Consider the following 16,726-nt stretch of genomic DNA (forward strand, 5'->3'; position numbering starts at 1 on the left):
CAAAGAGCAATTTCTCAAGTAAGAATTTTGCTAGGAATGTCTTGGAGTGATCTGAGTGGGGAGGGGAAAACAGAAAACTAGCTGTTATTGGCAGGAAGGTTTGGAACTCTCTTTCTTATTGGTCCATTAACTAATTTACCACCTGGTGATTTCCCCAGGCAGGCCAAAACTCCATCCCACCAAAACTGGCTGAAATTTCAAATGTTTTTTCCCCCCCAAACAGCTCTTACACTAAGAGGACTATCATAATTTTCACAATTTCACAGTATTATTCCAACATCATAGTGTGGAATTATATATAAAACACAGGAAGTAACGGTTTTGACTGCACTGGGCCTTTAAAGTCATCCATTGTTAAGTAGAAGTAAAGTTTGAATGTTGCATCTCTGGTTATACTATAAATATATACATTACTGTGGCAGTGGAGACAGGTTTAGGAATATGTTTGAGGATAATATTACCTCTTTAATCTATTACCCAAACTAAACTTGACAATGCTGCATACATACAGTACATCATGTAGGATGTGAACAGTTAATTGATTAGAGTTGATTAGAGAAACCAAAAACTATATAATTAGGAGAATCATCCATTTTAGAGAAAGGTACATTTTTCAGACAGTATAAAAACAAGTGAATGGCCTAATAATGTACAGATTTGTTTTTCATACATTGTTATCAGGTAAAATAAGTCATATTTATTTTTCTAGTTCTCAAAACTGTAACTAAACCGTAGATGAGAGTGAAAGATAGTCGGAAGAAAAGTGAATAGTTCCGTTCAGTTGAGGAAATTTAATCAACACTTGATTACAATACTGATTCATTCTGTCTTTAAAACCAGACACACTCCAGTGCAACAGTAGAATGTCCTCTGGCTATGCCAAGGCTAAATGATGTGTAAACATTCTCTGTTTTTGGTTGTTCCTGCAGGTCAGTCCTTTGAATAGTCTGTGTGCCCTCATCAGTACTACCCTACTGTACATAGAGATGCTTGTAGATGTTTGGAGTCCTACTTGCTGAGGTAAAACATTTATGTTTGTTAGATGTCTCTTCTCTGGTCCCATCATGACTTCAACAGAGAAAAGTGATATATTCCAGTTTTTCCAAGCAGCAATTTATGGTATTGATATATAAACTGGATGTTGGACCCACGTGTTACAGTACAATAGCTTTGCACAGAACAGGGTGGGGGCGTTGAGGGTGAGACCTATCGCTCTGACTTGACCTTGTACCGCAGCACTAGGTAGGTGGCAAATCGGAGAATCACGAAGAAGATCCCCAGAACGATGAAGTCCATGTAGAGCTTGGCGTCCTCCACGTCCAACAGTTGGAGGACCTCCTCAGGCTTCTGGAATTTACACACTTTCCCCGGACAATACAGATAGGTACGGTTCATCCCGTATATGGACAGGATCACCCCCTCAAAGCCGTACCTGGGAGGCAACACAGACTAATTGGTCTAAAATCTAGATTAAACCAGATGACAGGTACCTGCATTGTTATTATTTACAGGACAATTCAATGCAAAGATGAAAACAACCACAGTGTTCCTGTGCATTGCGACATTTTACCCCCTCTCTCTTTTCATATTTTATTGAGATAAGCAGGCATGAAGTGAGTAGTGGAGACACTTATAGGTACAGTGGCAAGAAAAAGTATGTGAACCCTTAGGCATTACATGGATATCTGCATAAATTTGACATAACATTTTATCTGATCTTCATCTAAATCACAACAATAGACAAACATAGTGTGATTAAACTAATAACACACAAATTATTGTATTTTTCTTTTCTATATTGAATACATCATCTAAACATTCACAGTTTAGGTTGGGAAAAGCATGTGAACCCCCTAGGCTAATAAGTCAGCTAACCAGGAGTCCAATCAATGATGAGATTGGAGATGTTGGTTAGAGCTGCCTTGCCCTATAAAAAAAACACTCACACAATTTGAGTTTGCTATTCACAAGAGGCATTGCCTGATGTGAACCATGCCTTGAACAAAATAGATCTCAGAAGACCTAAGATTAAGATTTTTTTGACTTACAGTATATAAAGCTGGAAAGGGTTAGAAAAGTATCTCTAAAGGCCTTGATGTTCATCAGTCCACAGTAAGACAAATTGTCTATAAACGGAGAAAGTTCAGCACTGTTGCTACTCTCCCTAGGAGTGGCTGTCCTGCAAAGATGACTGCAAGAGCACAGTGCAGAATTCTCAAAGGTTAAGAAGAATCGTAGAGTGTCAGCTAAAAACTTACAGACATTTCTGGAAGATGCTAACATCTCTGTTGAGTCTACAATATGTAAAACACTAAACAATAATGGTATTCATGGGAGGACACCATGGAAGAAGCCACTGCTGTCCAAAAAAAACATTGCTGCACGTCTGAAGTTCGCAAAAGAGCACCTGGATGTTCCACAGCGCTAAAAATATTCTGTTGACAGATGAAACTAAAGTTGTGTTGTTTGGAAGGAAAACACAACACTATGTGTGGAGAAAAAAAAGGCACAACACACCAACATCAAAACCTTATCCCAACTGTAAACTATGGTGGAGGGAGCATCATGGTTTGGGACTGCTTTGCTGCCTCAGCTTGCTATCATTGACCGAAAAATGAATTCCCAAGTTTATCAAGACAGAGAATGTAAGGCAAGAGAATGTAAGGCTATCTGTCTGCCAATTGAAGCTAAACAGAAGGTAGATAATGCAACAGGACACCAACCCATTAGACAGAAGTAAATCAACAACAGAATGGCTCGAACAGAAGAAAATACTCCTTCTGAAGTGGCCCAGTCAGAGTCCTGACCTCAACCCGATTGAGATGCTGTGGCACGACCTCAAGAGAGCGGTTCACACCAGACATCCCAAGAATATTGTGGAACTGAAACAGTTTTGTAAAGAGGAATGGTCCAAAATTCCTCCTGACCATTGTGCAGGTCTGATCTGCAACTATAGAAAACGTTTGTTTGAGGTTATTGCTGACAAAGGAGGGTCAACCTGTTATTAAATCCAAGGGTTCACATACTTTTCCCACCCTGCACTGTGGATTTTTACACGGTGTGTTCAATAAAGAATTATAATTCTTTGTGTGTTATTAGTTTAAACAAACTGTGTTTGTCTATTGTTGTGACTTAGACGATGATCAGATCAAATTTGATGACCAATTTATGCAGAAATCCAGGTAATTCCAAAAGGGTTCACATACTTTTCCTTCCCACTGTAGAAGACGTAAAGCGTTGGACTCTGGGGGTCAAACCTCCACCGCTAGTGGTCATGTTATGTGTAGTTCAAGGTCAGCAGGGTTACCACTAGACCCGGCTACAGCACGAGTGGGACATACCTGACATAGGACACATAGGAGCTCCATTGCAGGTACTTGGGAATGGTGTCAAAGTTGACAAAGAAGCCCGAGAAGAGAAGAACAGGAATGGCAGTGACGGGGCCGACAAAAGTGGCCACCTGTGGAAAGACAGACAGGTAGAGGGGCTAATGGTCTGCACACGTTGCAAGTGACAAGACATTTAAATGGTGCTCCTGGACAAAAGTAGATCTGGTTGTTCATGCAGAGGTTGCGCTAGGGTAGTACAGACTAGGAGACACATACCCATGAAGGCTACATGTGCCAATGCAAAGTGTTAAGAAAATTAGCTAGATGGTGAAACATTAGCATTAGTTAGCATTTAGATCCAGCATTTAGATCCATCCAGGTACCTGGAGGTTGGTGGAGGCAGCACCAACCAGGAGCCCTAGTGACTGGGCTACCAGGGCCGTGCAGATCGACAGGGCCAGGAAGAGCAGGAAGCGGGTGGCCTCCGGAGGCTGATCTGTCATCCAGTACACTATACTGCAGTACATGACGGGGCAGAGGACCTGGGGAAGAGCGGGCCGTACTGTACATAAACACTGGGTGGCACTGCTGTATCTATGTTGTATTATGCTGTTGGGGTTCTCTGAGACACAAACGCACACACTTTCTCTTTCCCACTTGCACGCACACACACACACATTTTGCTGTGTGCCTGCTTTGTTTGGATGACCAACTCACCTGGAATGGAATGTCAGCCATAGTCTTAGCCAGATAGTAAGCCTTCAGGCTGTACCAATAGTTTAGATGTTCCCTCAGAAAAATGGACATCTCCAGAGGAACTGCAGGTCAGACATTACGAAACGGCAAACAATAATTAAAACAGCCTGCCTTCTTTAACATACTTAACAATGTCATGGATCCTAGGGGGTCCCTGGGAAACAATGACATTCGTTGCTGAATGGACTATCCAATGTACTACGCTGACTAAATAAATCAAGGTGAATTGACATTGGTTTTAGTTAGCCTAGCAGAGTTAACAAATGCTTATGTGACCCTTCAGAGTAAGCTAGCTTGTTTAAACCCAGGGTTAATGATATCCCTCGGGCCTAGGCTAAGAACATGCATTGTGAAAAGACTTACAGAGACAGAAAACTTTGGTTGCATCCCAAATGGCTTTATTATATTCTATTCTCTATTTAGTGCACTACTTTTGACCAGGGAATAGGGTGCCATTTAAGGACGAAACCATTGACTGCAAAGTTCCTCCTGGTGAACAAACAAGTCCCCCCCACAATTCGGTCAACTCACATGTGAGCACGGTGGGCATCAGAGCTCCGAACATGAGGAAGAGCATGGAGAAGAAGAGGAAGCCGGTGTTGTTGAAGACCTTGCTGGCGTCGTTGCCAATGTTCAAGTAGAGCAAGCCGATCAGTACTCCTATGGAGATGTGTGACATCAGCCTTAGGTGTGTCAACACCTGAAACAGAAACGCTCACAATGACTCATGCCCCCCTCTCTTATACAATTCACTCATCCTCATGTCACTGATGGATGTATGGGGCGGATTTATAAGCATGCTCAATGGAGGATCTCACTTAAAAAGTGACTTGTCCACTAATCCATGGCTTGGCTTAAGACTAGCCCAAAAAAGTTGATGTATACATGCGTGCTATTGCTACCTGTTAGCGACCCAGCTACCCGAGGAACCCCTTGTAACTCTACTCACATACCTGGTCTCGACATATTGTCATCAACGTTCTATTGAAGAGAATGCAAAACTGTGTCCAAGTGCTTGTAGCAAATGAATGGCTCTCAATGGCTCCTGAGTCCTGTGAAAAGAGGCAGACAGGGGGCATGTTAAGTCAAAACAGAGTGCGCGCGAGTGGGCGTGCGCGTGCGTGTCAGTGAACGGGGCTTTATTCCTTAGCGATGTAGCATTAGTACTCACCTTGAGGCACTTTGTTGGACAAACAGCGGATGTGTCATTTTTGTCACATGACTTCTCCTTCTCCTCTATGGCACACATTCCACCCTGGGCCGCCTCAAACAGAACAGGATTCCAGTCTCCATACTCCCCCGATGCCACTTCAATGACTGGGACAGAGAAAATCCTGTTAACACTTTCTATGAATACCCTGTTACTAAAACACATTATGCATAGCTAGTAGGGCAATATAACTGTATTTTTAAGGCATTATGAAGAGGGTATTAACGCAACCCGGCAGAGGTCTGCAATGTGGGGCAAAAGAGAAAGATATTTAACGGATATTAAGTGTGTGTGCTCTGTTCTGCTCTGTTCATTGAACTCACTGAAATCTGCCGGGTTGTGGTAGGTGGGGCAGTGGAGCCCCAGGTTCTTCAGATAGGGGATGAGGTATGGGACGGTGCCTTTGTATATGCACTGGCCCTGACTCAGGATGTACAGCTGTGGAAGGACGAGACAACACATCAGGTGGAGAGAAAGACACAGCTGGACCGTGGGTGGGGACCTGGGTTTTTCCTGATCACGTGATGTAAGGGAGTGCGAAACTGGCGGCAGGGAAAGTCAGGCGCAGGAGAGCAAAACTGGGTAATCAACGGAGCAGTTTTATTCATAAAACCACCGGAAACCAGAACAAACAAATGGGTACAAAACCCGTCGCGCACCAGAGAAAACGTGCATATGCACTTGCAATAAACAATTCCGCACAAAGACATGGGGGGAACAGAGGGTTAAATACACAACATGTAATGAGGGAATTGAGACCAGGTGTGTGGGAAGACAAGACAAAACAAAAGGAAAATGAAGTGGATCGATGATGGCTAGAAGACCAGCGACGCCGACCGCGAGCGCCGCCCGAACAAGGAGAGGAACCGACTTCGGCGGAAGTCGTGACACGTGACCCTACCAGAAAAAAATGCAGGGCTTTTATACAACTAGGGGGGCCTGGAAATGTTGTGGTCTGGTCAGGTTACAGGGTTAGGAAAAACTCCTCCCTACAACCAGGGGACAACTGCCACAGCTCTGTATGGTCTCTCAGTGTTCATGTGTTGTCTAATCCTTTGATGGAAGTGGACAGAGAGAGGCCTGTTTGTACCTTATCAAACATCTCAAAGAGTTTGGCGCTGGGCTGGTGGATGGTGCAGATGATGGTGCGTCCCCCCAGGGCTAGAGATTTCATAAGAGAAACCACTTGGTAACAGGAGGCACTGTCCAGTCCACTGGAAACAACAGACATAGACAGGGAGAGAGTTAGGGAAGCAGGACCAGCAGGATTACGGTAGTTGACAAACAACCTCTATGTCAAATGAATATGGAATGTACAGTATAACACTACGGGGTTATATGTCAAATTTACTCCGTTCCCAAAACCCAGGCTACTGATGGCTAAATAATTCAATTTAATTCAATTCCAGACAACTTTATTAATCCCTGAGGGGGCAGATAGAAATGCACTTTCAGTGCATGGCTACATTTCACATATTCTGAGGGGGAAGGGAGATTTAATCCGTGGTGGAGGTGGAGGTCATGTTACATCATCAGTAGTGTCATAACTACTACCGCTGCCCCTCTCCATCGCTCGACATCGCCGGTCTACTAACCAGCGGTCCTGGCGCCATCATTACGCACACCTGGACCTCATCATCGTCTTGATTACTCTCCCTTTATTTAGCCCTCAGTAGCCTCAGTCATTAGGCAGTGCTGGTTTCGTTCACGTTCAGTACCCTTCTCCTGTTTTGTTTATCTCCCTTCTCTTATCATTAAAACGTACCTTCTGCACCTGCTTCCTGACTCCAAGCGCATACGTTACAAGTAGAACCAGGAGTTTTTCCTCCAGGCCTTAGATCAAGTAACACTGCCACACTACACCAACAACAAGAATGTACAAGGGCTTATCTTGTCCACCTGATCCATCAATTATGGGACATGGTGACATAGTGAGCCTCTTACCTGGTTGGCTCATCAAAGAACATGACTGGGGGATTGTTGACTAGCTCAAGGGCGATTGCTAGCCGTTTACACTGCCCCCCAGATAGGGAGCTGGTGCGAGTGTGAGCACACTCCTGGAGCCCTAGAGCAGTCAGGATCTCATTCACCTACACACACACACACACACACACGCAAGCACACGCACCCACACACACACAGTCTACCATTAGTAGGTAAACACAAATTACAGTCGTACAGTGGGGAGAACGAGTATTTGATACACTGCTGATTTTGCAGGTTTTCCTACTTACAAAGCATGTAGAGGTCTGTAATTTTTATCATAGGTACACTTCAACAGACGGAAAATCACATTGTATGATTTTTTTAAGTAATTAATTTGCATTTTATTGCATGACATAAGTATTTGATACATCAGAAAAGCAGAACTTCATATTTGGTACAGAAACCTGTTTGCAATTACAGAGATCATACATTTCCTGTAGTTCTTGACCAGGTTTGCACACACTGCAGCAGGGATTTTGGCCCACTCCTCAATACAGACCTTCTCCAGATCCTTCAGGCTTCGGGGCTGTCGCTGGGCAATACGGACTTTCAGCTCCCTCCAAAGATTTTCTATTGGGTTCAGGTCTGGAGACTGGCTAGGCCACTCCAGGACCTTGAGATGCTTCTTACGGAGCCACTCCTTAGTTGCCCTGGCTGTGTGTTTCGGGTCATCGTCATGCTGGAAGACCCAGCCACGACCCATCTTCAAAGCTCAAAGCTGAGGGAAGGAGGTTGTTGGCCAAGATCTTACGATACATGGCCCCATCCATCCTCCCCTCAATACGGTGCAGTCGTCTTGTCCCCTTTGCAGAAAATAATCCCCAAATAATGATGTTTCCACATCCATGCTTCACGGTTGGGATGGTGTTCTTGGGGTTGTACTCATCCTTCTTCTTCCTCCAAACACGGCAAGTGGAGTTTAGACCAAAAAGCTCTATTTTTGTCTCATCAGACCACATGACCTTCTCCCATTCCTCCTCTGGATCATCCAGATGGTCATTGGCAAACTTCAGACGGGCCTGGATATGCACTGGTTTGAGCAGGGGGACCTTGCGTGCGCTGCAGGATTTTAATCCATGACGGCGTAGAGTGTTACTAATGGTTTTCTTTGAGACTGTGGTCCCAGCTCTCTTCAGGTCATTGACCAGGTCCTGCCGTGTAGTTCTGGGCGGATCCCTCACCTTCCTCATGATCACTGATGCCCCACGAGGTGAGATCTTGCATGGAGCCCCAGCCCGAGGGTGATTGACCGTCATCTTGAACTTCTTCCATTTTCTAATAATTGCGCCAACAATTGTTGCCTTCTCACCAAGCTGCTTGCCTATTGTCCTGTAGCCCATCCCAGCCTTGTGCAGGTCTACAATTTTATCCCTGATGTCCTTACACAGCTCTCTGGTCTTGGCCATTGTGAAGAGGTTGGAGTCTGTTTGATTGAGTGTGTGGACAGGTGTCTTTTATACAGGTAACGATTTCAAACAGGTGCAGTTAATACAGGTAATGAGTGGAGAACAGGAGGGCTTCTTAAAGAAAAACTAACAGGTCTGTGAGAGCCGGAATTCTTACTGGTTGGTAGGTGATCAAATACTTATGTCATGCAATAAAATGCAAATGAATTACTTAAAAATCATAAAATGTAATTTTCTGGATTTTTGTTTTAGATTCGGTCTCTCATAGTTGAAATGTACCTATGATAAAAAATTACAGACCTCTACATGCTTTGTAAGTAGAAAAACCTGCAAAATCGGCAGTGTATCAAATACTTGTTCTCCCCACTGTATTTATAATTTCACAAATCTACAAGTTGTTCATTTCTGTCCAACTCACCAGTTCCTTTTTCACTTCCATAGTTTCACTGAGCTTCAAGTTGGCTGAAACCTGAAACAACATCAAATCCATAGAATACAGTCATTTAGTTTTAGCCATGAAAATGTACGATATCCACTGAAAATGTACGATATCCACTTTTCACCCTGCAGTACATCAAGTGGATGGCAACAGTTATCTACACCTCACATTAGTCCATAATTTCTGCATAATAACAAACCACAAACATACAACCTATTCTCCCAATAAGAACATGTGTCTGGGTCATGGTCATTAGGCCCCAAACGGAAGAAAACGGACTGAAACAGGGAGACTTGTCCAATAATAATTTTTAGTTTTAAGGTGCAACACGTTTAAAAATGTTTTCAACTGTGTGCCCTAATGAACACGACCCTGTGCTCTCACCATCATGGCTTCCCGGACAGTGAGGTGCAGCAGCAGCATGTCATCCTGCATGATATAACAGGACATCTTACGAAACGTGCGGAGATCTCTGGGTTTCCCATTCACCAAGATCTTCCCTTTCATGCCTGTTTCCCTAAGGAGGAGACACAGGAGTGGAAAATGGACGAATACAAATGTTTTAATTTGACTACTCCTGGTGCATGATGATTGATAATAAACACACATGGGTTTATTTCCATCAAACCCACATTATCTGTGGCTCTTTTCCCATGGTCAAACACATCCCACAATTGTTTAAAACACCCCCCGAAATGTTTTTGGGTACTGTGAAAACCTAATACTAGGTACTAGACCTTCCTCACAGTTACTTTAGATGCTTCCAGTTTTTACAATAATAATGTTATGTGTGCAGGCAGACAAGACAATGGGTTAACATTCCAATCACAGTGGAATGAAACAGAGCGGGAAGACTTTTGGGGAAATTGAAGTCAGACAAGAGGTGTTCGTTGAAAATGGGGATGAATACTTGAATAAGCAAAAATAAGTGCTTGCAGGTAGTATAAGCTATGCAAAAGCAGTGCAGAGCCTTTGCTGAGCGGTAACGTTACCCGCTCATATGCAGATGTCGGACCCCTAGAGACCAGGATTAAATTCCTGCCTCAACCCTTTACCCTGTTACACCTATCTCCCTCTCGTGTTCTGATATATCTGAATAAAACATAAAAAATATATATGTATGGTAGACTGGTGTTCCATTCTCCTTTAAAACAAAAAACTATGCAAAAGAATGATAACAGCCCTCTCACCTGTAGCCAGCCAGGATGTTCATCAGAGTGGACTTGCCGGCCCCAGAGGGCCCCATGATTCCGATCAGCTCTCGGCTGCAGAACCTCCCCGACAGGCACTTAAGTAAGGCTTTAAAACCTGGAAAAAGACCAGACACTTAGAAAATCCCTCAGAGAGATCAGTGAGATTGTATTGTGTAAGGAATAGGTCCATCTATGCAGTGGTGTAAAGTACTTAAGTAAAAATACTTTAAAGTACTACTTAAGTAGTTTTTTGTGGTATCTGTACTTTACTATTTATATTTTTGACAACTTTTACTTTATTACATTCCTAAAGAAAGTTATGTACTTTTTACTCCATACATTTTCCCTAACACCCAAAAGTACTCATCACATTTTGAATGCTTAGCAGGACATGAAAATGGTCACATTCACACACTAATCAAGAGAACATCCCTGGCCATCCCTACTGCCTCTGATCTGGTACTCACGGACTCACAAAACACAAATGCTTAATTTGTAAATTATGTCTGAGTGTTGGAGTGTGCCCCTGGCTATTATGTAAATAAAAAATATTTGCTTAATATTAAGAATTTGAAATGATTTATAATTTTATTTTTACTTTTGATACTTAAATATATTTCAAACCAAATACTTTTAGACTTTTACTCAAGTAGTATTTTACTGTGTGACTCACTTTTACTTGAGTTATTTTCTATTAATGTATCTTTACTTTTACTCATGTATGACAATTGGGTACTTTTTCCACCACACAAATCACAAATGGTATGAGTGATTGCACTGACAAGCTGATTAATTTCAGTAATAACTCAAATCAAATTATATTAGTCACATGCGCCGAATACAACAGGTGTAAAACTTACAGGGAAATGCTTGCTTACGATCCCCTATCCAACAATGCAGTTTAAAAAATATGGATAAGAATAAGATGTAAAAGTAACAGTAATTAAAGAGCAGCAGTGAAATAACAATAGTGAGACTATATACAGGGGGGTACCGGTACATAGTCAATGTGCAGGGGCACCGGTTAGTTGAGGTAATATGTAGGTAGAGTTATTAAAGTGACTATGCATAGATGATAACAACAGAGAATAGCAGCGGTGTAAAATAGGGGGAGAGGGTAATGCAAATAGTCTAGGTAGCCATTTGATTAGAATATCAGGAGTCTTATGGCTTGGGGGTAGAAGATGTTTAGAAGCCTCTTGGACCTAGACTTGGCGCTCCGGTACCACTTGCCGTGCGGTAGGAGAGAGAACAGTCTATGAATAGGGTGGCTGGAGTCTTTGACAATTTTTATGACCTTCCTCTGACACCGCCTGGTATAGAGGTCCTGGATGGCAGAAAGCTTGGCCCCAGTGATGTACTGGGCCATTCGCAGTACTCTCTGTCGTGCCTTGCGGTCGGAGGCCGAGCAGTTGCCATACCAGGCAGTGATGCAACCCATCAGGATGCTCTTGATGGTGCAGCTGTAGAACCTTTTGAGGATCTGAGGACCTACAGTTGAAGTCGGAAGTTTACATCTTAGCCAAATACATTTGAACTCAGTTTTTCACAATTCCTGACATTCAATCCTCATAAAAATTCCCTGTCTTAGGTCAGTTAGGATCACCACTTTATTTTAAGAATGTGAAATGTCAGAATAATAGTAAAGAGAATTATTTATTTAATATTTTATTTCTTTCATCACATTCCCAGTGGGTCAGAAGTTTACATACACTCAATTAGTATTTGGTAGCATTGCCTTTAAATTGTTTAACTTAGGTCAATCTTTTTGGGTAGCCGTCCACAAGCTTCCCACAATAAATTGGGTGAATTTTGGCCCATTACTCCTGGCAGAGCTGGTGTAACTGAGTCAGGTTTGTAGGCCTCCTTGCTCGCACACGCCTTTTCAGTTCTGCCCACACATTTTCTATAGGAGTGAGGTCAGGGCTTTTTCAAGGTACTCCAGTACCTTGACTTTGTTGTACCTAAGCCATTTTCCAACAACTTCGGAAGTATGCTTGAGGTCATTGTCCATTTGGAAGACTCATTTGCGACCAAGCTTTAACTGATGTCTTGAGATGTTGCCTCAATATATCCACATAATTTTCCTCCCTCATGATGCCATCTGTTTTGTAAAGTGCACCAGTTCCTCCTGCAGCAAAGCACACCACGCTGCGATCACCATGCTGCGCTTTGGTCCAAAGCTTCTTCCTTTGTCACGAACCGGCTCGAAGTTTGTAACAAAAAGGGAGACCATGTGGAGATAAGGAATAACAAAATATATTTGTTAACTGAGGTAAACTAAATACAATTAACAATGGTGTGTGTGGTCAGTAATCAGTAGTGTAAGTGAGTGTTTGCGTGCATAAATGTGATAATGAGGGGTGTTGAAAGGTGCCAAAGCAAACAAACGGCCGCAAAAATGCCACAACCAAAATCTATAAGTGTGTCTGCATGGAGAGAGTCTCCTCAATGAATGGGGAAGAGGTGTATTTATCCCATGTCACTGACGACCCTCCCGGCTCCGCCGACCGGCATCCTATTAAGGAAAACAAGAACAAAGAGAAAGAATATGGCAGACAAAGTGGGAGGGTCGTCACACTTGCTGAGCGGCCTTTCAGGTTATGTCGATATAGGACTCGTTTTACTCTGGATTTAGATACTTTTGTACCTGTTTCGCACCAAAGTACGTTCATCTCTAGGAGACAGAACGCGTCACCTTCCTGAGTGGTATGACGGCTGCGTTGTCCCATGGTGTTTATACTTGCGTACTATTGCTTGTACAGATGAACGTGGTACCTTCAGGCGTTTGGCAATTGCTCCCAAGGGTGAACCAGACTTGTGGAGGTCTACAATTTTTTTCTGAGGTCTTGGCTGATTTATTTTGATTTTCCCATGATGTCAAGCAAAGAGACACTGATGTTGAAGGTAGGCTTTGAAATACATCCACAGGAACACCTCCAATTGACTCAAATGATGTCAATTAGCCTATCATAAGCTTCTAAAGCCATGACATCATTTTCCAGGATTTTCCAAGCTGTTTAAAGGCACAGTCAACTTCTTATCGGCAGACTCAACAGCCTTTCTCAAATGACTGCCTCACCTGGTTCACCAACTACTTCTCAGACAGAGTTCAGTGTGTCAAATTGGAGGGCCTGTTGTCCGGACCTCTGGGGGTGCCACGGGGTTCAATTCTCAGGCCGACACTTTTCTTTGCATACATTTTTTTTCTCACCTTTATTTAACCAGGTAGAACAAGTTCTCATTTACAACTGTGACCTGGCCAAGATAAAGCAAAGCAGTTCGACACATATAACAACACAGAGTTACACATGGAGTAAAACAAATATACAGTAGAAAAATAAGTCCATGTACAATGTGAACAAATGAGGTGAGTTAAGGGAGGTAATGGCAATAAATAGGCCATGGTGGCGAAGTAAATACAATATAGCAATTAAAACACTGGAATGGTAGATTTGACAGTAGATGAGTGTACTGGGGTACAAAGGAGCAAAATAAATAAATACAGTAGGGGAAGAGGTAGTTGTTTGGGCTATTTATAGATGGGCTATGTACAGGTGCAGTGATCTGTGAGCTGCTCTGACAGCTGGTGCTTTGGGGATGAGAAGTGAGATATACGTGCTGGAACGCGTGCTACGGGTGAGTGCAGCTATGGTGACCAGCGAGCGGAGATAAGGTGGGACTTTACCTAGCAGGGTCTTGTAGATGACCTGGAGCCAGTGGGTTTGGTGACGAATATGAAGCGAGGGCCAGCCAACGAGAGCGTACAGGTCGCAGTGGTGGGTAGTATATGGGGCTTTGGTGACAAAACGGATGGCACTGTGATAGACTGCATCCAATTTGTTGAGTAGGGTGTTGGAGGCTATTTTGTAAATGACATCGCCAAAGTTGAGGATCGGTAAGATGGTCCGTTTTACGAGAGTATGCTTGGCAGCATGAGTGAAGGATGCTTTGTTTGAAAATAGGAAGCCAATTCTACATTTAACTTTGGATTGGAGATGTTTTATGTGAGTCTGAAAGGAAAGTTTACAGACACCTAGGTATTTGTAGTTGTCCACATATTCTAAGTCAGAACCGTCCAGAGTAGTGATGCTGGATGGGCGGGCAGGTGCAGGCAGCGATCGGTTGAAGAGCATGCATTTAGTTTTACTTGTATTTAAGAGCAGTTGGAGGCCAAGGAAGGAGAGTTGTATGGCATTGAAGCTCGTCTGGAGGGTTGTTAACACAGTGTCCAAAGTAGGGCCAGAAGTATACAGAATGGTGTCGTCTGCGTAGTGGTGGATCAGAGACTCACCAGCAGCAAGAGCGACATCATTGATATATACAGAGAAGAGAGTCGGCCCAAGAATTGAACTCTGTGGCACCCTCATAGAGACTGCCAGAGGCCCGGACAACAGGCCCTCAGATTTGACACACTGAGAAATAGTTGGTGAACCAGGCGATCATTTGAGAAAACAAGGCTGTTGAGTCTGCCGATGAGGATTGACAGAGTCGAAAGCCTTGGCCAGATCAATGAATACGGCTGCACAGTATTTTTTCTTATCGATGCCGGTTAAGATATCGTTTAAAACCTTGAGCGTGGCTGAGGTGCACCCATGACCAGCTCTGAAACCAGATTGCATAGCGGAGAAGGTACGGTGGGATTCGAAATGGTCGGTGATCTGTTTGTTAACTTGGCTTTCGAAGACCTTAGAAAGGCAGGGTAGGATAGATATAGGTCTGTAGCAGTTTGGGTCAAGAGTGTCCTCCCTTTGAAGAGGGGGATGACCACAGCTGCTTTCCAATCTTTGGGAATCTCAGATGACACGAAAGAGAAGTTGAACAGGCGAGTAATAGGGGTTGCAACAATTTTGGCAGATCATTTTAGAAAAAAAGGGTCCAGATTGTCTAGCCCAGGTGATTTGTGGGGGTACAGATTTTGCAGCACTTTCAGAACATCAGCTGACTGGATTTGGGAGAAGGAGAAATGGGGAAGGCTTGGGCGAGTTGCTGTGGGGGGTGCAGTGCTGTTTGCCAGGGAAGGTGTGGCCAGGTGGAAAGCATGGCCAGTCGTAGGAAAATGCTTATTGAAATTCTCAATTATGGTGGATTTATCTGTGGTGACAGAGTTTCCTATCCTCAGTGCAGTGGGCAGCTGAGAGGAGGTGCTCTTATTCTCCATGGACTTTACAATGTCCCAAAACTTTTTGAGTTTGTGTTGCAGGAAGCAAATTTCTGGTTGAAAAAGCTAGCCTTGGCTTTTCTAACTGCCTGTGTATATTGGTTTCTATCTTCCCTAAAAAGTTGCATTTCACGGGGGCTGTTCAATGCTAATGCAGAATGCCACAGGATGTTTTTGTGTTGGTTAAGGGCAGTCAGGTCTGGAGAGAACCAAGGGATATATCTGTTCCTGGTTCTACATTTCTTGAATGGGGCATGCTTATTTAAGATGGTGAGGAATGTCACGCCCTGACCTTAGAGAGCCGTTTTATTTCTCTATTTGGTTAGGTCAGGGTGTGATGTGGGGTGGGCCTTCTATGTTCAATTTTCTATGTTTTGTATTTCTTTGTTTTGGCCGGGTATGGTTCTCAATCAGGGACAGCTGTCTATCGTTGTCTCTGATTGGGAACCATACTTAGACAGCCCTTTTTCCCACCTGTCTTTGTGGGTTGTTCACTTTGTTTGTGGCACTATAGCCCTTAAGCTTCACGGCCGTTTCGTATGGTTTATTGTTTTGTTGGCGTCAAGGAAAATAAAGGAGAAATGTACGATCACCACGCTGCGCTTTGGTCCAGTTCTTTCGAAGGCCATGACAAGGAAGGCATTTAAAAAAATAACCAGGCATCCTCTACTGACGGGATTAGGTCGATATCCTTCCAGGATACCCGGGCCAAGTCGATTAGAAAGGCCTGCTCGCTGAAGTTTCAGGGAGCGTTTGATAGTGATGAGTGGAGGTCGTTTGACCGCTGACCCATTACGGATGCAGGAAATCAAGCTTAGATTGTAGGATGGCCGGGGTGTTAAGCTTGTCACAGTTTAGGTCACCTAGCAGCACGAGCTCTGAAGATAGATGGGAGGCAATCAGTTCACATATGGTATCCAGAGCACAGCTGGGGGCAGAGGGTGGTTTATAGCAGGCGGCAACGGTAAGAGACTTGTTTTTAGAGAGGTGGATTTTTAAAAGTAGAAGTTCAAATTGTTTGGGTACAGACCTGGATAGTAGGACAGAACTCTGCAGGCTAACACCACCCCCTTTGGCCATTCTATCTTGTCTGAAAATGTTGGAGTTAGGGATGGAGATTTCAGAGTTATTGGTGGTCTTCCTAAGCCAGGATTCAGACACGGCTAAGACATCCGGGTTGGCAGAGTGTGCTAAAGCAGGGAATAAAAAAAACTTGGAGGAGGCTTCTAATGTTAACATGCATGAA

At 43.5% G+C, this 16,726-nt stretch overlaps 1 protein-coding gene across 1 annotated transcript in view; it reads right to left on the bottom strand.

Annotated features, from left to right (window-relative positions):
• Nucleotides 1–218: 218 nt before the first annotated feature.
• Nucleotides 219–16,726, bottom strand: part of LOC110507389 (ATP-binding cassette sub-family G member 4) — a 30,364-nt gene continuing 13,856 nt past the window's right edge. Inside the window, exons 5-17 of the mRNA XM_021587361.2 lie at nucleotides 10,317–10,434; nucleotides 9,511–9,643; nucleotides 9,106–9,156; nucleotides 7,240–7,385; nucleotides 6,386–6,509; nucleotides 5,619–5,733; nucleotides 5,257–5,402; nucleotides 5,039–5,137; nucleotides 4,617–4,785; nucleotides 4,047–4,147; nucleotides 3,713–3,871; nucleotides 3,342–3,460; nucleotides 219–1,432 (exon numbers count right to left, since the gene is read on the bottom strand). Of these exons, the coding sequence (XP_021443036.1) occupies nucleotides 1,207–1,432; nucleotides 3,342–3,460; nucleotides 3,713–3,871; nucleotides 4,047–4,147; nucleotides 4,617–4,785; nucleotides 5,039–5,137; nucleotides 5,257–5,402; nucleotides 5,619–5,733; nucleotides 6,386–6,509; nucleotides 7,240–7,385; nucleotides 9,106–9,156; nucleotides 9,511–9,643; nucleotides 10,317–10,434 (1,706 nt within the window). The 3' untranslated portion in view covers nucleotides 219–1,206. The remainder of the gene's footprint in view (nucleotides 1,433–3,341; nucleotides 3,461–3,712; nucleotides 3,872–4,046; nucleotides 4,148–4,616; nucleotides 4,786–5,038; nucleotides 5,138–5,256; nucleotides 5,403–5,618; nucleotides 5,734–6,385; nucleotides 6,510–7,239; nucleotides 7,386–9,105; nucleotides 9,157–9,510; nucleotides 9,644–10,316; nucleotides 10,435–16,726) is intronic.

This window comes from Oncorhynchus mykiss, chromosome 27, assembly GCF_013265735.2.
Source record: "Oncorhynchus mykiss isolate Arlee chromosome 27, USDA_OmykA_1.1, whole genome shotgun sequence".
Lineage (NCBI taxonomy): Eukaryota > Metazoa > Chordata > Actinopteri > Salmoniformes > Salmonidae > Oncorhynchus > Oncorhynchus mykiss.